General features: G+C 41.9%; 2 protein-coding genes across 5 annotated transcripts in view; both read right to left on the reverse strand.

Moving 5' to 3' along the window:
* Positions 1–197: 197 nt before the first annotated feature.
* On the reverse strand, positions 198–21,752 carry rubcn (rubicon autophagy regulator). 4 transcript variants are annotated; one of them, XM_072660328.1, is made up of 22 exons: positions 21,582–21,752; positions 18,853–19,006; positions 18,216–18,299; positions 16,674–16,836; positions 16,226–16,341; positions 14,963–15,116; positions 13,185–13,562; positions 12,599–12,643; positions 11,815–11,907; positions 11,189–11,304; positions 10,914–11,109; positions 9,829–9,930; positions 8,759–8,830; positions 7,249–7,306; positions 6,507–6,639; positions 6,157–6,302; positions 5,971–6,035; positions 5,555–5,793; positions 4,747–4,808; positions 4,492–4,645; positions 3,588–3,681; positions 198–2,279 (listed from the first exon to the last, which is right to left on the reverse strand). In XM_072660328.1, exons 1-22 carry the CDS (start codon positions 21,617–21,619, stop codon positions 2,146–2,148), a joined length of 2,796 nt encoding a protein of 931 aa, XP_072516429.1. In that variant the 5' UTR covers positions 21,620–21,752; the 3' UTR covers positions 198–2,145. The 4 variants fall into 4 exon arrangements, with proteins under 4 accessions (XP_072516429.1, XP_072516432.1, XP_072516430.1 ...); XM_072660331.1 differs by lacking the exon at positions 18,216–18,299; XM_072660329.1 differs by lacking the exon at positions 12,599–12,643.
* Positions 21,753–24,544: 2,792 nt separating this feature from the next.
* LOC140538135 (TSC22 domain family protein 3-like) overlaps positions 24,545–24,775 on the reverse strand; it is a 4,308-nt gene continuing 4,077 nt past the window's right edge. The window contains exon 3 of the mRNA XM_072660574.1: positions 24,545–24,775. This exon is cut by the window's right edge and continues 1,096 nt beyond it. The gene's annotated coding sequence lies outside the window, so the exon portion shown is untranslated.

Here is a 24,775-nt window from a genome sequence, read left to right on the forward strand (position 1 = left end):
GACACACACAAACTAGACTCTGTACAGTTGTGCTTAAATATTGAACTTGAGCTATTAAATGTTTAGGTCCTGATTCTTAAAATGGGAGGAAAAACTCAGAAAATGATCTCCTAAATGAATAAATTGTAGAAATAAATGAATAAACTGAAAATCATAATTTGTCCATTTACAGAAAGAGAAAGACAAAGACAGGCTGAACAGTCTTTAATTGTAAATTTCTATTATATAACAATGTAAATTATTATTTGAACCATTTACATCTTCTCAGTAGTGCATGTAATCTCCTCTCCAGCCTCTGCAGAAATGAAGGCATTTCAGGCAACAATAAACCCTCTTTGCAGATCATCAGTGAGAGCGAACAGAAGCTCGTCACTCAGCTCAACATTTCCGCTTGGATCGGCTGCGCTGCTTTAACTCAGCGACCGAACAGCTTTTATTGCTGAAAACTGCATAAACTGGAGATCCTAAATAAACGTCTGTCTTAAACCACAACACTAGTTTGCTTGACTGAGACTTGGCCCAGGGCAGGGGTTTAGAGTTCAGCTCAGAGGCCGATGTTGCTGAGAGGGGAGTCCGTTCGTCTGACATACGTTCAACACAATCCTGTTTTTAAACTCACTGATGATAAACACGGCAAATAAACCGCAATACAGAATTGTTATGGATGTGTTTCACCATCATGGAAAGATATTCAGAGTTTCAAGTACTTGCAGGTGGAAATCTGCAGATCGTTTCCTTTGCTTCATGATAAATCAACTGATATCAGTTATTAGTGCTGATAAAAATCTACAGAAGCAAAACACGAACCTAAAGCTGCTCTGGATTACTAGCTGAACGCGGTGAGAATCAAGAATCAGAGCAAATTCCAGCTTTTCTTAGAGAACACTAATATAAACTCACTCAGAACAGCTGGAGAAAAATTAGCATGACAGCTCTCAAGTGCTTTAGTGAGACGAGTTTTGTTCTTTACACTCTTAAAAATGATGGTTCCAAAGGCTTCTTTGGAGCAACTAACTGGTTTCGGTTTCCTAAAGAACCTTTCTATGGACGGTCCTGTATGCTACAGCTCAAAAGTCTGGGATGAATGTCTTCTACTTCTAATTTAGCTGCAGATAAATTACACTTCAGTATTTTAACTATTAGACATTAGACTTTATATAAAACTGTGCGATTGTACAGGTGTTAAGATACTCCACATGACGTCTTAAGTCTCTAGATCAAAGATTTCATCTATAACTTTATATCCAAACCAAGAACCATATAGGAACCTTTATTTTTAAGAGCTTCGCTGACACTTTTCTCCTCCGTCAAAGCAACATCGTACTAGTGCAAATAATGTAATCCCAAACAAAAACACACAGACGGTCATCTTTCGAAACACAAACACAAAGTGCCTGTTGAAGCTGGTGTAAAAAAACAAAACAAAAACGTCTTTACGACTAAATATCCCGAAATTCAGAAGTGATTTTGTCGTAAAGCATCCGCCTCCTCTCTGCAAACACAGATACTGTGCAAAACAACCAACAGTAGCAGAAGGAGGAGCAGCAGCAGCAGCAGCAACAGCGGCCATGAAAGAGGCACGACGGCTTCGTCACAACGTAAAAAGACGACAAATAACATTTACAAAAATAAATAAAAGTGATTTAAGGTATCAAATGTTTCTGAACGTCTTTCAGTAAGTTATAAAATCTCCTCTTTTACTCTTCATCTGCATTTTCTTAGATTAAAAAAAAAAAAAAAAAAAAAACAGAACAAAAGCAAATCAAACGTTATTGTTAGAACATGGGCGGAGGCAGAATACAACTTCTGCAATAACACTCACAACATGAAAACAGAACCGAGTTCATATCTCAGAAAACCATCAGATCAGCTCAGAAAACAAACAACCTGAAGCGCCTGGAAGAAAAACTAGTTTACAGAAAGCCAAAAGAGCTGTGTGCGATGCAGGTCAGGAATCAGACGGGGGAGTTATTTCATAAAGCAGGTTCTCTCAGTTAGCTCAACTTTGGGCTCAAGTTATTCGGCTATGTGAGGAAATTCTGCTTTGTGAAGTAGCGCCCCCTGCTGTTCACCTCAGACTTGACTTTGGGCTCGAGTTAGGGGGTTAGCTTTGTTGGGCACGTCTGTGACTTTGTTCCATTTCTGCTACGTCCCACTTCCATCCTCTTCCTCCTCCATGTTTTTGCGGGCCATCCTCTCTCTCCTTTCGGCGAGCCGCTGGCACCGGGGGCACTGCTGGCCGCTTTTAAAGCAGGTCCTGTGGTAGCACGCGTTACACTCTGGAAAGTAACACAGACAGTCATTAGACATTTATAGCTATAACTGATTTACAGAGTGAAAAAGTAAAGCTACAGTAAACTGTTTTAAATACTTCTAATAATATACTGTTTAATATATAAATAAGCAGCCGTTCTGGCACTTTAAATGTTACTATTATTTTTATTATTATTATTGTTATTAATGCAGTGTAGTTCTGTTATTATGTTTACATGCACACAGAGCTTGGACTGCTTATTGATTTATGTAGTGCATGAAATTGATTATTAGAATTTCTCTTTTACGTAGGCAAGAGTGTTCTGTCATCTGAACATGGCATGAACTGGACTTTACAGTCGGGTCTTTAAGTATTTTAACAGTGACATTTGTTTTGCAATTTTGCCTCTATACACCATCACACTGACCGCAGTCATTGACTGCAAAGGATTTGCATCCAAATATAAAAAACAATCCTTATATTTATCATTGTAAAGACTGTCCAATTACTTTTGATCCTGTGGAAATGAATCAACTATGTAAATAAATGGCTGTAAGTTAGTTATTGCAGTGTTTCTGATAAACAAACAAACATCAGCAGAACTTCAAAAAGAGGTGGTGAATGGCCTGTGCTAGGAGGAGTGCTAGTCTTCGCCCTCCTTGTGTTGGGGGCATTGCTAGTGATAGAGGAAGGTGTTTCAAATTGGGTAAAATGGGTAGAATAATAAAAGAAAAAATAGAGCTGAAAGTGACTTCAAATCACATCCTGCTTGCTCCATTTCAAATCCACTGAAGTGGTGTAGAGAGGCAAAACTACTAAAATTAAAACAGATACTTATTAACTCAAGTGTAATTTTTAGTTTTTCTGAATTTAATAAAAAAAAAAAAAAAGCTGATGTGAATGAGCTTGGAAGTGATGTTTTGTCCCAGGCTGTCTGTGGTCATTTGGAGACAAAGATTGTTCCACAGATACTTTATCTTGTCCAAATCGGCCAGTCAATCCCTTACAAACTACAATACAGGCCCTCCCCTGCTAAAGGTAATCCAGCTTGCCTAAGGCTTTAGCCATTGCAGCCACTGCTGCTGCTGAATAACTTAAATATAACCAGGTCACAGTACTACAGTCAGAGGCTGGGACGTTCTCCACCAGTAACGACAACACTGTGGTGTTCAGGTGGCGTTTCACTCATAAATACAAGATTAAGCTTGTTCAAGCTGAAAGCCGCGTCAGTCAGTCCAGTATTGCACCAATGTAAGCAAGCTGTGCTGCTGTTGCCATTTTTTTTTTATGTCTATGAAGTTGCTCAGTCCTCCCAGCAGCAGGGGGCACTCACCCTCACACCGCTTGCACTTGTTCAGTTCATAGGGGAAGATGATGTCTTTCTCGTTTCCGCAGAATTCACACACAAAGCCCTTTGCCTGGCAGAGCTGCAGAGAAAACAGAACAGCTTCAGGTCTCAGTTCACTTCTAGCTAAATCACACACTCACAAAACTCTTTGAGGGTTGGTGAGTCTGATCAGTACATAAAGAGCAACTGTGTTTTTCATAAGAGGGTAGAATGAGTGGTGTTTAACTGGGTTTACTGGAGTGCAGTGTGTAATACATTAAACAAAATATGTTGAAGGCCTCATTTTTGACTATTTGAGCTTTTGTATCATCAAGAGAATCAATCTCCATTCATGAAATATCAGAATATGTAACATGTACATAAACACACAAGTTTTGCCCACTCCAAAACATTTTCAGAATGAGAATATGCTTGAGTCTAACTTTGTGCAAATCTGTGCTGAAGGCAACACAGTCAAGAGTAAACAATGCTTAAAACTTTACAAAACAGCAGGGAGCTCTTTATGGACTGTGCTTGTGTAAGACTCTGGTAACATTTCCAGAAACAGGACCCTGATTTGTTTGAATGCTCGGTTCATGTAAATGTTTGGTTCATCCAAACACTAAAACACAAACACAAAAAAAAAGTTTTTTCGAAAGCTTGGACTTATCGAAAGCCTGACGAAAGCTCGATACCGGCCGTGAAAGATCAATAATCACTCAAAGGCCAGATACTTACAGATACTACAGGTTTTTTAAATGCTCAAATCACCCAAAAGCACAATTTTTAAAAGCTTGGATTACCCAGAAGCTTGATTTGTGGATTTTGCTTGGTTCACCTGAATATCAGTACTCAGGCTATGTTCAGTGTGTTCTATGTGAAACCACAGATCCCTGGACAAAGTTCTCACCATGCAGCCGGAGACATGGGCAGAGCCGAGGCGGAGCAGCTCCCGCAGCTTTGGGGCGAGTTCTCCAGAGCGGACGGCAGTGAGGTCATTCAGAGAGAACAGATGCAGATCCTCTGTCAGGTGACCCGGAACAGAGTCAAAATCATCCAGCACTCTGCAACACACACACACACACGCACACCTGTGTAACACACTGTACAGACAGAGCGGAACATCTCCCCAGGTGTTTAAAGTGCAAAATGTTCAGGGACTCACTCTTTGGCTAAGCGGCAGGTTTTAAACAGATTCTTCATGTGGAACAGCTGCACCCGCAGAACCTGAAACAGAACACACAGAACACTCAATGACTCTAAAATAAACCAATCCATGTGTATTAAATCCACATGATGGATACAGATTCAGGTCAACTGTACTGGCTTGAAAATAATACACAGACGGATCATCGCTCTAACTAATCCGATCTGGATGCTTCGTGTTTTTTCTGTAAATACGTGCTTCTCGAGCACCTGCAGCCGAGAGGTATTTCCTCTTTGCTAGGTTTCCTCTAAACCTGTTAAATATGTATATGTGTGGTTTCCATGACTATTTTTTGCAGTGTACTGTAAGTGACGCCACCAGAAGTAGGAGCAACAGATTCCCACTGAACCGAACCAGTGCACTTCTAACCGATAGTAGGGAGCAGCTGGTGTGGGTTTTACAGGACACAGGTAGTCCACAAACAACAGAAGCAGTGTCTTAGCAGAATCACCACTACACACTCATGTGGACTCACTTCACTGTTGATACTTTGTGTCACATTATTACAGTGTCTCACACTGATTCAGAGTGATTGTACTGCAGAATTAACCCCTTAAACAGCCTATAGTCTGCCATCTGTTCTTACAACTTCTATTACCAAGAATAGCCTCACCAGTTTGTACAGAGCAATACACCCTAGGGTGTAATGAGCCTTTCTGCATTAAGGAGTTAAAGTGTAGTCGGGATCAATAATAATAATAATAATGATAATACAATTATTAATATTTCCATAGATGTTGTTATTGTCGTGAGTACTGTCACGTACCCGTACTGTCTCCAGTGCTTTGACTTTCTTGTACAGTGTGGTGTTGATGTCGTTGGGGTTGAAGAGCGGGTCTCCTGCAATCTTTCCCAGCAGGTCCCGGGCGAAGTTACTGACGTAATATTTACTGAAGTCCCATTTCCTCAGGACACGTCCCGGCACCACAGCAACAGCGTTCTCATGGCAACACTGACAGAAATAACGACCTAAATACTCACAGTAGCGCAGCCTCTTGATGTAATCTGAAAGAGACACAGATAAAACAAAGACAAAGGCTGAACATTTTGTTTATCCCCCCACAAACTAGACCTGCCGTGCTACGTCCAAATACTCAAATCCACCGACTGCCATTCATCTACATCTACATCTTGGGTTGGTATTGACAGAACACAGAAATAGGAGAGACAGTAAACACACACCTGGGTCGATACGCGTACCACAGCCTGCACACCTGTAGTTCTGCTTAGCCACCACCACCTTTCTCCTGAAACATACACACATACAGAGTTACACACCACTCCGGTGTGTGGACTGTCACAGTCTCTGAATTTAGTACACTTGACTAACAGAGCCACATAAACCCCCTGTTCTCAGTTGTGACTCACTTTGGTGCTGGGTGGGTGTTGAAGATGATCTGTGGCCGAGGCGGAGCCCACTCCAGATTCCCCCGCACCCGGATCCGTAGCTTATAGATATCCGCATGCTCTCCATCATCAGGTGAGATGGGCAACGAGTCTGGGATTGGAAGGAGCTACACAGAGAGAGACATAGAGAGGGAAAAAGAGAGAGATGGAGAGAAAGGAAGACTGTAATACAACGCAGGAACTGCTGGGGGCAGCAATGAGTGAGGAAATGGAGCTGGATAGTAAAATTAGATCTAATGAAATATGAATTCATATATTAACGAAGTGTAGAAATAGTGACTGATTACAGCTCTCTATAAACCTCTGCATACCTTCTGCGGTGCGTCATGTTCTGGAACCAGCCAGTCTAGTTCTGACGCTGCTGGGAGCTGCATCCCCTTAAACTGCCTCAACAGTCCCATCGCCACAGACTCGGCAGAGTTCGACTGCAGGAGAGATGGAGAACTGTGCACACACACACACGTTTATTATCAAGAAAAAGAATTGTGTTCGTCATCCGTGCAGAATAAAGAGCTTCAGGGATGCACAAATACAGAAATTCTAAACAGTATTATTATATTTTTGGTTTAATTCAAATTTACTGCTCTCTACAATGACCTGAATACCTACAAATATTCAGATTCTGTATAATCACTGCTGTCCAACGAAAAACATGTACCCATTTTTAGCCGTTTTAAGTTTTCTCCATCATTTGAACCCTGTAGCTGTTGCGTACACGGTGTAAATAATTCTGGATGAATGGACCAATCGAAATGCTCTAAATAGCTCAGTAAAATAGCTCCTAAATAGCTCCTGTAAAGTCGCCATTTTGGAGATACATTTTGGAGCTACGACAATATACAAATTTGGGATATGCAAATATTCTAATTTGGTCCGTACGAGATAAGATTTCCCAGCTAATATTGTATGACCATCCGTAAGAATCAGCACTGAAAGTGTATCAGTTTGACCGATATCTGATCAGTTCTGATATTTATCTGCTGATCACTAAAGTAGACTGATGAAGTGGTGGAGACCAGTTCTGTTTATGTGAATGTGTGTTTGGGGACTTACATAGACTCTGAGCTGATGAAGGACCTGCTGGGAGTCACGCTGGGTTTAATATCCGCATCTGAGGCACACACACACACACACACACACACACACACACACACACAGTTATAGACAGTAAACATACTGCAGTAAAATGAACAGAAAAAACAATAACGATTATTCTCTGACAAACAATGATTCAGCACGACTGAGAAGCAGAAACACAGTGTAAACTGAACTGCACTGTTTTCAGCTACATACTCATACTGTGAGTAATACTTGTTAATATTAATATTGTGTTAAATACTGAGTTGCATTGGCCGAGAAGGGGTTAAATCAAAAATATTTTTATTTCTGACACTGTTAAAAAAACCTGCTGGTCTTTTAATTATTTTCATTCATTTTTATTCAGTAATTATTACAACAAAATAAAACCTACAGAAAGAAAATATTTACAATCAAAATAAAACATGAATAAATAAAAACATCTGTATTTCAGAATACAAAAGTCTCTAACACAATTCAGCCTAAAAGCACATTTGTTTTAGTCAGTCCAGTTTCACTGTTTATTGCTTCTGAGTCACACACATACACAATGAGGCAAATGCAAACTGCATGCTGATGAGCTAATGACTAATGAAGGCGCATGCAGAGAGCGGTGTGTTTGAGTGTGTGTGCGCTTGTGTGTGTATGAGCACACGGCTATGAAAGGCTGAGGGGCAGAATGTGGAAAAAGCAGCAAAACCTCAAAGATTAAAAATACCTATTATTTACTGAAAATCCCTTGCGTTTGTATATTTGTGTGTTTACAGCGTTTATAATGCGAGTTAGTGTTTATACAGTGTTGTACAGTGACTGTATAGTGCTCTGTAATGGCTATGTGGTGTTATATAGTGTTTATATGTAGTAATGTAGTTATATATAAACGTCTACATAAAAGTGTCATTCAGTATTAGGGTACTTCTATCGGATCAACAGACAAAAAAATCTACAGAAAACAGATCATGTCATAGCAGAAGCACTAAACACTGAGGAAAAGCAGTAAAGCTGCTAGTCATTAGAGACGCTCACCAACCAGCAACCAGGCCAGCAAGCAAAAACTACAGCAATGTCTCCTTCCTCCCAGCCAGAAAGCCGATAAACCTGGCTGAGAGCTGAGCTTAGCCCCTCCTGATTGGGAGCAGAGCCGAGCTCCTGACAGAGTTGGAGGAATCAATCTGCATAGCCCTCATGCTCCATAACTTTCATTTTCTCCTTTTGTGTGACTGGCTGTGGATGTGTGAGGTCACTACACAAAGGGGGGATTCAGGGATAACTAGAAGGTCTATAGTAGATTTCTAATCAAACTGCAAGTGTCTGAATGAACACTTACTACTAGTAATTACTACTAGTGTTTATTCATACATTTACTTTTTGCCTATTATGGCAGTGTAATCACACAAACACACACACACACACACAAACGGCCTCAGGTGCATGAGCTAGCAGCATTAGCATCTCTCTCTCTAGCTCTTTCTCTCTCTTTCTGTACCTGAGAACAGTGAAGCGAGGGACAATGACAGTCCACTCTGAGACGCCAGCAGGGCCTGACCGTCACAGCCATCTGAGAGACACAAACTACACTCAGCACACACACACACACACACGAACACCCCACACTCCCCCCAACGCGTACAGGACGTGCTAATGTTCAGTAGTCTGAACATTAGCTGTTACGGTCTCTCTGAAACTCTCACTCTGTTTCAGTGAATTGAGCTGCAGCTGTTTTAGACCCTCAGAGCAGCCCTGCACCACGGTGACCCCAGCTTTATCTGACGCAGAGATGGGTAGCATGTTAGTGTGCTGACTATTATTGTGGTAAACAGTGTGTTGTTCGGAGTGTGTGCTGGAAGTCATTAGCGATTAAAGCAACATTAAAGCAACACATACTTCTTTACCTTCAGATGCGCTTCTGTATCTCATCAACAAAAGCATATGTACAGCTGTCCATGAGGGGGCGCTATAAGTGCTGTTTGTGTTTTCAACAGGGACATTAAAAGTGAATTACACTTCTTGACTATAGGGGAAGCCAAAAATACCAATTCTTGCCTAATGCTGCTTTAAATACTGCATGGATTTATCTAAGGCTAATTTAGCATAAAAATCATAATCATCTGCGTGTCAAAATGACATAATACATAGTGTATCAAGAAAATGTCTTAAGGATTGGGATATTTCATTTTTGCTGTATTGAAAAAACTCACAATGCTGCGTTTTCACAATGTACTGTGTATTGTATATCAATATTATCATGATCATACAATCAACCGTGATTAATGTTACATAATTTCTGCAATATTAGTTCTTATACCAGCATATACATGTTAAACAGTCCCTTCTGTAGATCTCAAAAGAGCCTGATCTGGGTCTCTGCAGAGCTTCAGCAGAACAAACTACAGGCTTTAAATTGATCAGAGAGAGAGTTCAGGGGTGATGTGGTTTCATGACATCACAGTGATGACTGACTGAGTGACTCAAGCAAATCAAAAGGGATTGATTGATCAGCACAGATGAAAAATGACACCAATGACACACAGACTGACACACACAGACACCTCCTACCTCTCAGCTCAAAGTCCTCCACCTCCTCAGCCGAACCAGAGTCCGAGTGGTGAAAGGAATCGTGGGAACTGAGTGGCGAGCCGCTGTCTGTGGAAGCGAATGCTGATAAAACAGACACAGTCATGAGCCTTTGTCTCACTTCAGCTCCAGTTTACCAGGATTTCCATTCCAGCCAAAAGCTTGTGCTGAAGTCACGTGCGATGGTGTGTAATATTCTATGCCACAGCCTCATCGCCTTACGGTTTAACACAATAACCACAATATATATTCTTGTGTATTCATCTGTCTAAGTTCTCTCACTTTAATTCCCAGCATGCACTACGCAAGGCCATAATACAGCCACTGGTAATCCTCCTACAGCAATTCAAATAATAAAATCCACTGATAAGTAAATACAGATTTTTCAATTAGGTCACATTTGGTACCTGGAACCGGTACTTTTTTAGTACCTGCTTGCTTGTGGTGCTGAGTAGGGACTAAATGGTGTAAACCTTGCAGAATGCTGATTGGCCAGAGAGAATAGTCACTATACGTGATGCAATACAGACATCCAGGACAAACCAGCCACTTGTAAAATCTTCAAGCTACAGTAGGAATCACATTTGCTTTTTTTCGACTCACTTTATCAAATATCATTTTAATTTCATTGATTCAGAGTGCAAAATCCGATTTATTTACCACAAAAATATTACTCTCTTCAATGTATTTGGTGACATCAACAGCTACACTTCAGGGGGAGCTGTGGTAGTGGAGAACCCCCTGCTTTTCTTCTGTATTCGCCATCTAACAAAAATAAATACTTCAAAACAGCCCCACCCCCTATAAATCCACCCAAAGCAGCTGTAACTGTTTAAAAGCTCCGCCCACCCTCAAGATACATCAAAATATCCCCCTTTAACTCAAACTTATCTGAATTGTTAATCATCAGTCCCAGTGACATCATGTGGGAGTGTATGCAGTCCATAAAAACAGAAAGTAATGAAAGCTTACAGCCCACCAATGGCTGTTAGCATGGTGCTAACAAATTATATTGATTTAATGCTGAACTTTCACTTTAGTGTGCTTTAGTGTGTGTGTGTGCTCACCACGCTGCGAGGAGCTAGGCTGCAAACGGTTGTGACGAATCTGCTGTCTGCGCAGGCGGATTTTCTGCTTTAGCTGCTGGATCTCAGAGTCGCTGTCTCCTTCCTCCTCTGCCTCCTCTGCCCTCCGGCACATGTTACACTTCATCAGCTCAATCGCAGCTATCAGAGACTCCGAGATGCTGAAGTGAGCGTTCTCCTGCAGGGGTGCAACAGAGCACTCAGCACCACAAATAGTAGTCAGTTTACTTATTATACAAACATATGATTGTTCTCACCTTCTCCAGGTCAGCACAACTGCCGAAGTCCTGCTCCGACAGGTAACTGATCAGACTCTGACCCTCCGATGGTTTTCTGAACATCCCATCAGGAACAGTGCTGTACTGGAAACCATCTACAGACACACAAAAACAAACAAACAAACAAAAGTGATCAGCATGTGTTTCTGTAGCAAGTAAAGCACTGCCGGAGCTGGATTAGTCGGTCTTGTGATTATTGTGGAGTGATATTAATCCAGTATGAATCTGCAGTATGTGTAGATCGTACTGTTTGACAGTAAAAACTGTGAAATGATTCTAATCCAGTATGAATCTGCAGTGTGTCGCTTTTAAAGTCTGACAGTAACAACTGTAAAGTGATATTAAACCAGTATGAATTCCTCGCTAATAGATACAGATGCAACTGCACAGTGAGTTACTGTTATTAAATTCCAAAAATATCTGTGCTGACCTTTCACTCCCAGCTATCTGTGGAAACGTGAGGAGATTATACAGATCCTTCATCCCAAATGAATTGGTCAATCAAATCCTGCACATTATGACAGATTCCCCACCTCCTGGGGGAAGCTTGCTGAGCTCCAGCAATTCTACCAAGTATTTTAGCAGTAAAACAGTGCTGCACTCACTGGCCTCCATGTAGAGCGAGCTCTGGCTGCTGCTGCTGCTCTGGGGAGAGAATGGACCATAACTCTTCACACACGCCTCATCCACCACAGATTCTGAGGAACGCCACACACACACACACACACACACACACACACACACACACACACACACACACACACACACACAAATACACATACACACATACAGAATTATCCACACAGTTAAGAGATATTTTATCTGATTATTCTCAGATACACAATATACAGGGAATGTGAACGAAATAGTGGAAAAAAAATGATAAAAAGTCTATACAAATAAATTTTAATTCACATGCCGTGTGTTTATTTCTATGAATAGCTTTTTGTTAGGGCTGAAAGATTAATCATTTTTTTACACAATTAATCTCTGTTTGAATTTGAAATGAACGCATAAACTTCCTGCTGATGACCAATCAGAAGCTGCCAATTGTGCGTGATCATTTATCTTACATTATTTATTTTGTTATTCATTGTTATTCATATATATATGTGAAGCACTAATACAGGTTTGAAATTTAAGTCAAATACTGCAACAGCAAAATTGTGCAGATTAAACAGATCTCCCCAAATCGTTCAGCCCTACGTTATCACTGCTAAACAACCTGTAAACAAATACAAAGCGCACAAATACAAAGCAGTAAAATAAACAGCAGCTGTGAAACATGCAAGAGAATCAGAAAGATGGAGGCGCAGGCTCGGATGGAGGAGTACAAATAGTGTGTGTGAATGGGAGGGGGAGTGTGTGCAGCAGCAGAGCACTGCAGACCTGCTACAGGATCTTCTATAATAATGGTGATTTTCCTGTGGCCGCCTGGTTCACAGAGTGAGAAAAAGAGAGAGAGAGAGAGAGAGAGAGAGAAACAGAACCCCACAGGGCAGAGGGCGAGCAGTCAGTGAAGGATTAGCAGAAAGATTAGCAGAAAGATTAGCCGGGACTTTTCATTTATAAACTACATCACAGCATTACAGCAGGCCCCACCCACATTACAACAAGCCCCACCCACGCTACAGCTGAGAAAGAAAAAACCCAGAAGGAATACATTTAAAGAGTGAGAGAGTGTCATCCAGTTAAAACAACTGCCACACAAACACACACACACACACACATCAGGTTACACCCATCCACATTACAGTATCCCCACCCACACTACAACAGACCCCCACCCACATTACAGCATCCCTACCCACGTAACAACAAACCCCACCCACGCTACAATTAAAAAAAAAAAAAAAACAGAAAGACTTAGAGTGAAAGAATGTTCTGTCACACACACACACACACACACACACACACACACACACATACACACACATACACACACATACACACACAGACCTGTTGTTCTGCTCACCTTGTTTGTGTTTCTGTGTCACCCCTGTGTCAGATAGTGACCTTGTGTGACCCCTGAAGCTCCGCCTCGTCCCCCGCTGTGTGTCGGAGAAGGAGCTGCGACGGGGTTGTGCAGGAACTGGGGCGGAGTTGCTGCCCATTGCAGGAGTCTCGCTTCTGTGGGCGGAGATACTGGAGTGTCTCCGCCTCCCCAGGTTGCCAATGGCGAGGTACTCTGGCCCATCATCTCCATCTGCATCCACACTCTCCACCGGTTCTGGCTGAGTGGTGCTGGGGGGCTCACTTACACACACCTGCGGGACCCCTGAGCCCCCCTCACCATGACCACGCACACATGGAGCCCCCACTGCACCTACTGAACAGCTGCTTGCTATGGCCTCTGTGAAAAGAAATATACATACACACCACACCGTGTGGGTTTATCTGACTGCGGCAAGATTGATCTGATTAACCGGTTTATATGACAGTAGAGGGCTTTATGACAACTGTAACAAGGATAATTTGATGGTAGCAAGGTTTATCTGACTGGGGGGTGTACAGTGGGGCAAACAAGCATTGTAAAAAGCATTTCAAGGTCCTGGAGTGGCCTAGCCAGTCTCCAGACCTCAACCCCATAGAAAATTTGTGGAGAGAGTTGAAAGTCTGTGTCGCCCAGCGGCAGCCCCAAAACATCACTACTCTAGAGCTAGAGATCTGCATGGAGGAATAGGCCAAAATACCAGCTACAGTGTGTGCAAACCTGGTGAAGACTTACAGGAAACGTTTGACCTCTGTCACTGCCAACAAAGTTTAGGTTACACAAGGTATTGAGCTGAAATGAAAATCCTTATTTTTCACCATAATTTACAAATAAATTCTTTAAAAATCCTACAATGTGATTTCCTGGATTATTTTTCTCATTTTGTCTCACATAGTTGAAGTGTACCTATGATGAAAATTACAGACCTCTCTCATCTTTCTAAGTAAGAGAACTTGCAGAATCAGTGGCTGACTAAGTACTTTTTCTAATTACTATCTGAAGTGAATCTGACTGTAGCTGAGTTTGCCTGCCTCTAGCTATGTCTAAATGGCTGTGAAGGAGTTAATCTGGCTGTGGAGGAGTTAATCTGAGTAGTAGCAGGTTCAGTCTGACTGTATAAGGGTTTATCTGACTGTAGACAGGTCTTATCTGACTGTATCTGACTTATCTGAGTGAAGCGGGACAAGTCTGACAGTAGTAGGACAAGCCTGACTGGGTTTTATGTGCTGCTGTGTAGGAAGTGTGCGTGGTAATTTGGTAAATCGCATTTCAGTAAATATCGCCGTCATGATTCACAGTTACAATCAGCTTCATTCACACACACAGACACGTGGAGATTAATGACTCTAACCCAGCTCACTGGAAGAAGCATGGTGTACTGTGTGCAGGCTTTTAGTCTCAGTCTGGAACAATTCCACTCTCGAATTTCTCTACTCCTCAAGTTTCTCTCCCACCCTTGCCCCTCAGCTCTCTCCATAAAGACACTTCTGTTCTCTTTTGTCCTGCTCTGTTTCCTGAATCCTTCACAGTGCTAAAAACTCCATGGACTGCAGATTCTCGCTGTTACAATATACAAAAGATTTGATAACTATCAGATGAGTTGAGTTAGGTGTGTTACAGGAGCAGCAGTTCAGGCTGTAAGCAGTAGCAGGACTGAGTATTCCTGCTGCAGTGGAAAGGTGTGGGGCATTTCAGCTGATCATGAGTGCTGGAGTGAAGGCTGGAGTGTGTATTGTGTAAAGTGTGTGCAGTGTTCTAACCTGAGTTGGTCTCTGAGTATGGTGTGTTGCCCTCTGTGAGGGAGCAGTGTGAGGTGTGTCTGCGGATGGCAGCTAGCGGCGGCTCTGGAGGCAGCAGGTACATGCTTTGGCTCTTCAGCAGGCCAAGGGGAACCGGCTCCTTCAGCTGGGACAGCTGCAGAACACACCAAAACAAAAAAAAACACATACACAGCGTGGCTGTTACAAACCAAACAACAAATAAACAAACAACACCCTACTGAGAAATGAACCCAGCTGTGTTCCCCAGCCCAGCTCCAGCACACCTGATTTGTGAATGATCTCATTAACATACTGGTGCCACAATTTTAAAACCTCCTTTACACCATTTAAAAGCTGTCCAGCTGTCTCCAGCTGTCCTTCACACTCTGTGGACATTTCATAAGGAATAAAAAATGGTCCAAAAATGGTACTTGGAATAAAATCCTGTAAAATTCTCATTCTAGTCATTATAAGAGGTTTTCTTACAGCAGCATAGAGTGTGAACTAAGCGTGTGTTAGAGCAGGTAAACACAGATGTGCATAAAACTCATAAAACATACAAATGTATTTTATTTATAACACCTTTAAAGAGTGCAAAACCAGTAGCACTGTAATGTTATATGATGTGTTTCAGCCCATCATTTCACCCTCAGTTAAAAAATGTCTTGTTTTTGGGTTGCAGGACTGTATGTTAATGTTAATGACCGCTCCTCTCATCAGCTGTCTCGAGAGAGGGAAAAAGACAAGGGGTGCAGCTTTGTTTGGCAGAGAGGAAATCAACAATGGCTACTTCATCGACATACTGTTGAGCTTTTTTAAGCTTGTTCCTCTATACGATAAAATACAATGGTGAGTGGGCTGGTTTGTTCTAATGGGAGAAGGTATGAGTGGGCGAGGTTGTTAATGTGGGAGCAGGGCAGTTGTAGACAAGCAACGTAAACATCTGTAAACTGGCACAGAGAATACAGATTTACTTGGTCTCTTTTAAGCCCAAATGTAGCCAAGCTTGTAGGCATGTGGCTTGACCCTGGGGTTACACGGCTAACTGAGAAAATTCTATTTTTGAGACCGGTCTAACATGAGGAGTGCTCAGGGACAGTTCTGTTCCACAAGTTTAATTCTATCTATAAGAGATAAAGACAGGTAGGATCATTTAGTTTTAGTTTAGCGGTGCTAAATAACTTGTGTTGTGTGAAATTTCCTTTTGGAACACCGTTCTGGGTCCCACTGGACCGCAGTAACCTAAAGGATGACCTTTCTGACCTCTCTGACTCGGACGGTGTCGATGAGCGCCAGCAGCCGTGGGTCATTCTGCTCCACAGCCTCCAAACACTGCAGCATTGCCGACACATGCGGCTCACTCAGCAGGAAAGCTTCATCTACGGGAGGAGAAAACACACACACACACATAGCTCCACCATCCAAACCACTTAAGTTCAGATAAAAAGTGCACTGTGTGTGTGTGTGTGTGTGTGTGTGTGTTTATATCAGCCACTTACACTTACAAAGTCAGTCAATAAGTTCTGAAATATCTACAGCAGTTTGGCCCTGCCCATTTTGCCTTTTAGCGGTTTAGCCCCACCCATTCCCTCTACAGCAGTTAAGCCCCGCCCTTTCAGCCTAAAGCCCTCTACTGCACTGCATTCTACTAAATCTAAATAAAGAACTTAAGTGTGTGTGGGGGAGTCTGAGTGGGAGTGTGTGTGTTTACCGCTGTAGTACTTGCGGGTGTTGCTGGTGTGTGTGAGCAGTGGTCTGAGCTGGGAGGAGAGCAGGTGGCTCTGCAGGCTGTGGAGGAGCCAGCGCTCAGCTTTAAAACCCTCGCCCCCCACACCATACACCCCACTCCTCAACACCGGCTCCAAATGACTGAACTACAGACAGAAAGAGAGGGAGAGACACAAAGAAAGAGTAGAGAGAGAGAGAGGGGCTGTTATTAACAGTGTTTTAAGCACTGTGTTATAACCACTGTATTATTAGCACTTCGTTATTACTGCCCTGTTATTAACACTGTATTATTAGACCACATTATTATCATTGTTATTAGCGCTGTTAATAATGCTGTATAATAACACTGCTACCAGCAATTAGCTAAGCCATGATTAGCTCTGTATCAACAGCGATGTTAACAACACTGTATTGATTGGTTTGGTGTTATTAGAGTTGCTTTTTTAGTGCTACAATCATTAACATGCTGCTTTATTAACATAGAGTTCTTAGCAGGGTTGGGTACTATTCACATTTTCACAAACAATACTGGTATTACGGTATTGGCACCAAACAGTACTTTTCTCTCTCTGCAATCTCAAAAAATTTAATTTCTGTTGTAAAAAAAAAAAGCCAAACTCTTTTATTTCTAACATTTTACAGAGCACTGTCACTTCAGATGTGTTGCCACTCTTAATGTATTACTATTGTCACATAAAGATAGACCAACCAACTTTTGTGCTGTTAATGGTGTTTTCTAGTTCCCGTGTTTTGATACTCACTGTACTGGGCTGAGTGGACACTCAGTGTGCATTAGCTTGGTAGCGCCAAAAGTCTTTACTCTGCTTCCCCTGGCTTGTTAGTTTTACACATTACACACTAGCTTTAGCTTCAGCTATGGTATAAAAAAGGGACAGCCTGACATCCTACTGGATTGTGCAGCGGTTCTGTTAATTTGAACACACAGGTTAGGCAGCCTGGAGGTCAGTCTGAGTGCACATGACTGTCTGGAACCTTTCTGTGGTGCTTGTTTCACATGTTGCAAAGGCAAAATCAGCTTCTGTTTGTCCTGCATTGCAATACAAGCTACAAATGTCTGTGTTTTGTTGAATAAACGGTGTGAAAGACTACAGCAGCAGTTATTGTTACTCCACACTATTATTGTTCAACATGCTTCACCAGCAACGGCTGTAGGCATGCTGCTAATATTGGCGGCATCTGTTGTATTTTTTGGCCAGGTGTTGCTCAGGTTAGAAGAAGTGTTTCAGCTCTGCATTTCCAATTATAAATATGGGGGAGTGCGTTGTCTGCATAAAGTAAAAAAAAACAACATTTGAGTCCGCTTTGAGTTTGGCATCACCCTGACTGCGTTTGTGCTTGAACCAAAATTTGGCAGATTGACTGGGGATGAATCGGTCCTCGGCAGTACGAGTCTGTACCCTTAAAAAAAGAATGAGCTTCGGCATCCAACCATAATAATTAGCATTACATTAATAGCCTTGTATTATCAAAGCAGTGTTATTAGCGCTGTAATAGTCACCAGTACCTGCTCCACATGACGCGCAAGGCTGGGGCTGATAAACCGAAGATACCAAACAAACTGCCAATAATCCTTCTGTTTATAATACACCTGCGAAATAAATAAACAAACAAACAAGCAAATAAATAATCCTTCTGTTTATAACACACCTGCGAAATAAATAAAAAACAAACAAGCAAATAAATAATCCTTCTGTTTATAAAACACCTGCGAAATAAATAAAAAACAAACAAGCAAATAAATAATCCTTCTGTTTATGTAACACCTGCAAAATAAATAAACAAACAGTCAACAGCACAATTGTAAAATAAACAAATGAATAAATAAACAAAGCGACACTAATGCTTCTGTTTATAATACAGCTGCACACAAATGAAACAAATCAACACCATAAGAAATCAGCCCCAACGAGGTGAAGAGGTGTTATCACTGAGCACATAAGACACAAATACCTGTGCGAAATACACGTGGTTGGATTTACAGTAAAACCCTGAGCTCCACTTCCTAATTCATGCTACGGTGTGTTAAGTTTGAGGTATTCCTTCAGGTGAGCTCCTGTTCTCTCAGGTGTTCCCCTGTCCTCTTATGTATTTACCTGTTCTCTTAAGTGTTTACCTGCTTGCTCAGGTGTTCTCAGGTTTACCTGTTCGTGTTTGAGGCCGTGGCTCAGGATGTTGTTCATGTCTTTATGGAGCCGCTGTAGTCCTCCATATCGTGACCAGACGTTTGGGTTATTGGTGGACAGGAGCCCCTCCACAGTGGTCTTCAGGTTGGACAGAAGCTTCCAGTGTTCGCGCCTAAACAAAAACAAACAATAAAACACTTTTAATGGATGTGCAATTCACCATCATCCATCAGGTTAATGATTTACAATTACGATTAGCCTACAGCTGCAGATGAGTGTCGGTGGGTGTTATCCTAAGACAAGGAAATGCAGATCTTTCACAACAAGTTCAGGTCTTTACATCAAGCAACCTTTAAAAATTCCTTCACACTCAAACAGCAGTGATTAAAATCTGGCAAAACTAGTTCATTTTATCATGTTCTGTAAACACGTCTACAAGTATCATGATATTTCTGCCATATTGCCCACTCCTAGATCCTTCAAAAGGGTTCTTCTACGACTCTTTAATAAAGGCATAGGTTCTATATGGATTATTTTATGTTTTTTAAGATGCTTAAACGGTTCTTTGCCTGGTTAAAATCCTTTTTTTATTGTAGATAGTTCTATATATTAGTGGTGTAATGTTACACCCAGCACCAAAGAGCAATCCACTACTTTTACATAAAGAGTCAAAGAACCTCTTTCAGTACTATACAGAACCCTTAGAGTCAAGTGTGTGTGCTGATCGGCAGTCTGTCTGGCAGAGCTCTAAACCCAGACAGAACACTTACAGCTTTAATATGTAGTGCCATCACAAGCTTTAACACTTAACTCAGACAACAAGTCCACAGACACACACACACACACACACACACACACACACACACACACACATACATACATACGCTTTCACACCGCCCAGAGAGAAGCACATGACTGCATAACACAAACACACACAGAGTCTGGGATCAAAACAGCTCCCTCACTGTGTAACACAGTTAAAAACAGCAGCAGGAGAAAGGTTGTGTGTAGAATAGTAGAACAGTGGGTAGCGACACCACCTTTCCCCTGGCAGACCACGGTCTGTTTTCCCGGCCAGGCAAGTAAACCACTCTACTCCAATTAGAGTCCTTAGGCAAATCACAGTAAATTACATTATTTTTTATTATTATTATTGATTAACAAAATAAGCAAAAACAAACACTCAATTTTCACCTACAACTCTCTATATCAATATTACAACGCTTACGATGGACATACAACGTTATCACATATTACAGTGTGAAACAGAAAGGAAGGAGCTACGCACATGTATGTATGACCAAGTTTCCTTGGAAAGGTCAATTATGCCAATAGAGTCCCAAAAGCACTGATCGCTTTTGTGGCTATAGTTAAACACCCTTTAGGCTCCACAGGTCACTGTCCTAATAAACACAAACAGCTGCAGCCTAGACGCTAGCTAGGGACCCGACGGTCACTGCCCAGGACCGGCACCCTCAGCTTGTCTAAATCATCTAATCTCCAGTTGCTCTCTAGGTGCTAAAGTGGCTGCCCACCGGCCCTGGGGTGTGATCTCACTGCCCTAATCACAAGAGTGTAAAGTGTGTGTGTGTGTGTGTGTGTGTGTGTGTGTGTGTGTGTGTGTTCACTGCCAGGAACGGGTTAAATGCAGTCTGCACTCCTGTGCAATGGTGAAAAGGTGAAATGGTAAAGTGTACTTAATCTAAATCCTACATATGAACACAAATATTGTCCTAACGCAACATATAACACCCCAACATGTGGAAGGCTGGGGGTTCAATTCCCAGTCTGGGTGACTGTGCTGTGCTACACCAATAAGAGTCCTTGGGCAAGACTCCTAACACTACAGTGGCCCAACTCTGTAATATGAGTACCCTTGTAAGTCGCTCTGGATAAGAGCTTCAGCTAAATGCCAAAAAAGTAATGGTTGTCCTACAGCTCTGGGTACGCAGATACACCTAACATTTAGCTACCCCAGTGTTTACAGCAAACAAGGAACAGATATTTAGCCCTAAATGTGAGGCGTGTGTGCAGACCTGCCACTGAAGACCAGACTAAAGGGACGTAGTTTGTCCAATATTGTAAAATATTGACAGCTCTGGTAATAAATCAGGTTTGATCCCCTGTTCTCTTCACAATGCTCAATGGAGAGAGCTGGTCAGGTTCCTTTACTGGAGAGCATGGGCTCTGCATGGGCTCTGCATGGGGTTCCTGTGGTGATCCAGAGAGGGAGAGAGAACCGCACACACAGCAGTTTACACCCTCACACACACTGAAATGACAGCTAGCTATAGCTAGCTACCTCACACGAAACACACTGCACAAATACAAAAGTAATAAGATAAATATGAATAATTAGACACATAATAATGACTAACTGCTGCACTGTGTAAGGTGGAGGGGATATTCTGGCTAGCTAACAGAGCTCCAGTTCCGTATCTAGCTAACCTTTGGACTCTAATTCCGGAGCTGGGTGTGAGAGATCATCATTTTATTGGTAAAATATGCAATAAAGTGAACAAACCACTCAGAAATGCACGTTAATGGAGGTAACTAGCTATTTAGCTAGCTAGCCCCGTTCGCTGCTGCGCTCTGCCTGCCTCCTAACAGGCCAAACCCGGCAGCGGCTCGCTCAGCAACCCGGGGTGTCAGCTAGCATCTAGCTAGCTAGCACCATTACCATCGTTAGCCACCCGGCTAACCCAGCCCTGTGAATGTCAGCGGTAATTAGTCAGCTAGCTAGCTACCTTCGTTCCGCGGCGTCTGTCTCTGTGGAGGTCTCCATCGCTTAGCTCAGTTCAGCCTTTTCAGCTCTCGGTTTAACCTCCAGTCATTGTTATGGAAAATAACCCGGTTTAATCTGTAATTATGTAACTGTCAAAACACTCGGTCCGCTTCTGCTGGCCCCACTGTGGTCCCACCAGCATTCCGACAAACCCCACCCGTATACAGACAAATCCCGCCTCCGCTGCGCTGTGAGTGGCTAGCAGAGTCCCACCGCCTATCAGGATTGGCTAATGCGTGTTATTAACGCGTTAAGAAATGGGTGGAGCATGGCTTAATAACCAATCGCAGCGGAGGAGGGCGGGATGGGTCTGGAAAAAAGTGCGAAGGAAAACCCGCCGCTCTATGGCCACTATGGACAAGTCCATGCTGCGGGGGAGCTCGCTTTGTATTTTCTAAATTATCTTCCTACTTTAGCAGATCGTGGCTTTAAATTTACAGCAATTAGGATAAAATACAAACATATATTTTCAAATAATAATGATAAATCCACCAGATAATGATTAATTGCGTATAATATGACGCGTACTTTATCTGAATCCCCCTACATGATGGATTTGGCTGGTGGTGTCTTTAACAGGCGCTGCCCGAGTTTTCGATAAACGTGTAATATTTTTGTTTTTATTTTAAAAACCTAATAAATAATCATGTGATCATAATAATAATAGTAGTAATAATAATAATACTACTACTAATAATAATAGTAATAATCATAATAACTATTATTATTATTAATAATAATAATAATAATAATAATATTAGTATTATTATTATTTGATAGGAAGGCTTTAATGTAAGAAGAGATACCGTGAAATACTAAATCCAAAGAAACTACTTTAAACAGGACCTTTCTCTTGGAAGAGAACCTGATGAAAGGGCAGGTAAGGCTCTTAATGACCCACTGCACACCATCATTATGGACCAAGGGAGCAAGTCCAATGTCAGGTTGCTGTCACAGAGCTGCTCTACAGACAGACTCAGGAGATCCTTTGTTTTCCGAGAGCCATCAGGCTGTTCAACTATTCCCAAAGGAGCCGGAACAAGAAGGAGGACAGATGAGGACTGAGTCTCTTATGTTTAATCATAGGTTTATTTATCTGCACTATTAACACTTTACTGTACATTCTGTAAAATCTGCACTCCTGGACACTACTGACACTTTACTTTACTTACATACCAATATATGCACATGCTTATTCAGTATTGTATTTTATCTGATGATACCTGCTCCTCCTGCAGATTATTATTCTTTATTACTGCGCTGCCTTTCATCTGGTGGTTAGATTAAAATTTTAAGATTTTATTCTATTTATTGTAATTATTGTATTGTAATACTGTGCTGATTGCTACTGGCTGCTAAATTTCCTTTGGGATCAATAAAGTATCTATCTATCTTTTGGCGGGTCGTTAAAATGACTAAGTTGGCCTTGCACATTCTGCTTTTAGCCATCTTTTGAAAAGAAAAAAGGCACTTGGGGTGTTAAATGTATTCATCAGTACAGGATCAGTTCACACTGAACAGCTATTTTTGACCATATGCTTGAGAAGTTCTGCTTTCAGGTGAGAGAACATGGTCAATAGTAGTGTGCGTTTCTGTCCAGCTGATGGTGCTGTAGCTCTGAGTCAGTGTCAGAAATATCCGTGAGCAAAGGGCGAAAAGCTTAAACCGAGGGATTAGGAATCCATACACGGCTTAACTTGTTTATTTCCGCTGTTGGGATTAATTTTAAATCTCTTTGAATCTCAGTTAGTGAGGCACAAATGAACCCCTTCAAGCATTATTTCCTACCCTGCTCTGATTCCTTTCTGCCCTGGCGAAAGGCATTTTTCAGGAAATACAGGTGAAATGATTTTTGAGTAAAATCCGGCATGATCTCTGCAGCAGGGTCAGGATCAGCAGCTCTCAGGAACAGACAGATCCTGATCAAGCTGACCTCGGTCAGCATCAGTCCATCAGATGGGCCAGGATCAGTCTGATCAAGATCAGATGAGTGAGGATCAAAAGGGCAAGGCCCAGCCAGGTCAGGATCAGGTAGGCCAGGATGAGTCAGGTCAGGAGCAGCAGGGCCAGGATGAGTCAGGTCAGGACCAGGAGCAGCCAGGAAGTGACTGATCCTGACTACTTTATAATATGACACAAATATTATATAAATGATCAAACTAGAAACACAGACCTGGACATCTGCCCAAACTCACACTACAGACAGGAGCACTGCCAGGTATTTCTGTTAATACTGTTCATTTCAGGGCCCTGGTCAGTAACAGGCCTTTAGAATCATCCACACTTTCCTCCCCAAATGGTGCTCCTAAACAAACAAACACACACACACACACACACACACACACACACACACACACACACACACACACACACACACACCTGTGCGCCGTGAGTCACTCAGACCTGTAAAGACTCGACAGTTTGACGTGTAGAAACTGCAGGTGTGTGTGTGTGTGTGTGTGTGTGTGTCTGAAACTGCATGAGTGAATGACCGTGATCGAGAAAGTGAGGAACTAAGCAGGTCAGTGAGTGACTGTACTGTACAGTGGGACATTTACTGTAAAAATACAGAACTGTTGAATTACTCTAGCACCTCCACCAACGCTTGCATCTACACCCCCCCTCCCCCCAAATGACCCACAGTACACCCAGTCTGAGCCGTTTCTGAGGTGTAAAGCTTTAAATCCACATCATTTCCTCAACACTCTCAGAGCAGAATTCCAACCAGCAGGTTATTATTCCCAAAACCCGGTTTCATTTGTGTTTGCAGCACGTTTACTTTTGACCTTCGTTTTTTAATTAAGATTTCTACACTTATTCATATTCCTTTCTTCAAACAGAAGTGAAGAAACCTCAGTGATGAACAGGCAGAGACGATCAGGTTATTATTTACATATTTATTTATTATTTCTGTAACAATCCAGAAAACTCTGCTTCAGACATTTCAAAATAAGTCTGTTTTGCATAGAAACCATCACCGACCAGACACTGCATTTACTCATTATTATCATTTTTATTATTATTTATCTTATTATTTACACCCCCCCCCCCCTTATGTAAAAATAAGACAGTGTTAAAGTGTAAAAAACACAAGTTCCACTCAACATTGTCCCTCCACCAACAATCCAAACTTTTTCCAATATCCACTGAGGTAAG

The sequence above is a fragment of the Salminus brasiliensis genome, chromosome 17 (assembly GCF_030463535.1).
Source record: "Salminus brasiliensis chromosome 17, fSalBra1.hap2, whole genome shotgun sequence".
NCBI classification, from domain to species: domain Eukaryota; kingdom Metazoa; phylum Chordata; class Actinopteri; order Characiformes; family Bryconidae; genus Salminus; species Salminus brasiliensis.

Coding starts and splice junctions, on each gene's coding strand:
- rubcn (XM_072660328.1), bottom strand. CDS start 21,619: ATGGAGACCTCCACAGAGACAGACGCCGCGGAACGAAG. Junction 18,300..18,852: donor ACGGCCTCAAACACGAACAG/GTAAACCTGAGA, acceptor TTTATTTCGCAG/GTGTATTATAAACAGAAGGA. Junction 16,342..16,673: donor CACCCGCAAGTACTACAGCG/GTAAACACACAC, acceptor CTCCTCCCGTAG/ATGAAGCTTTCCTGCTGAGT.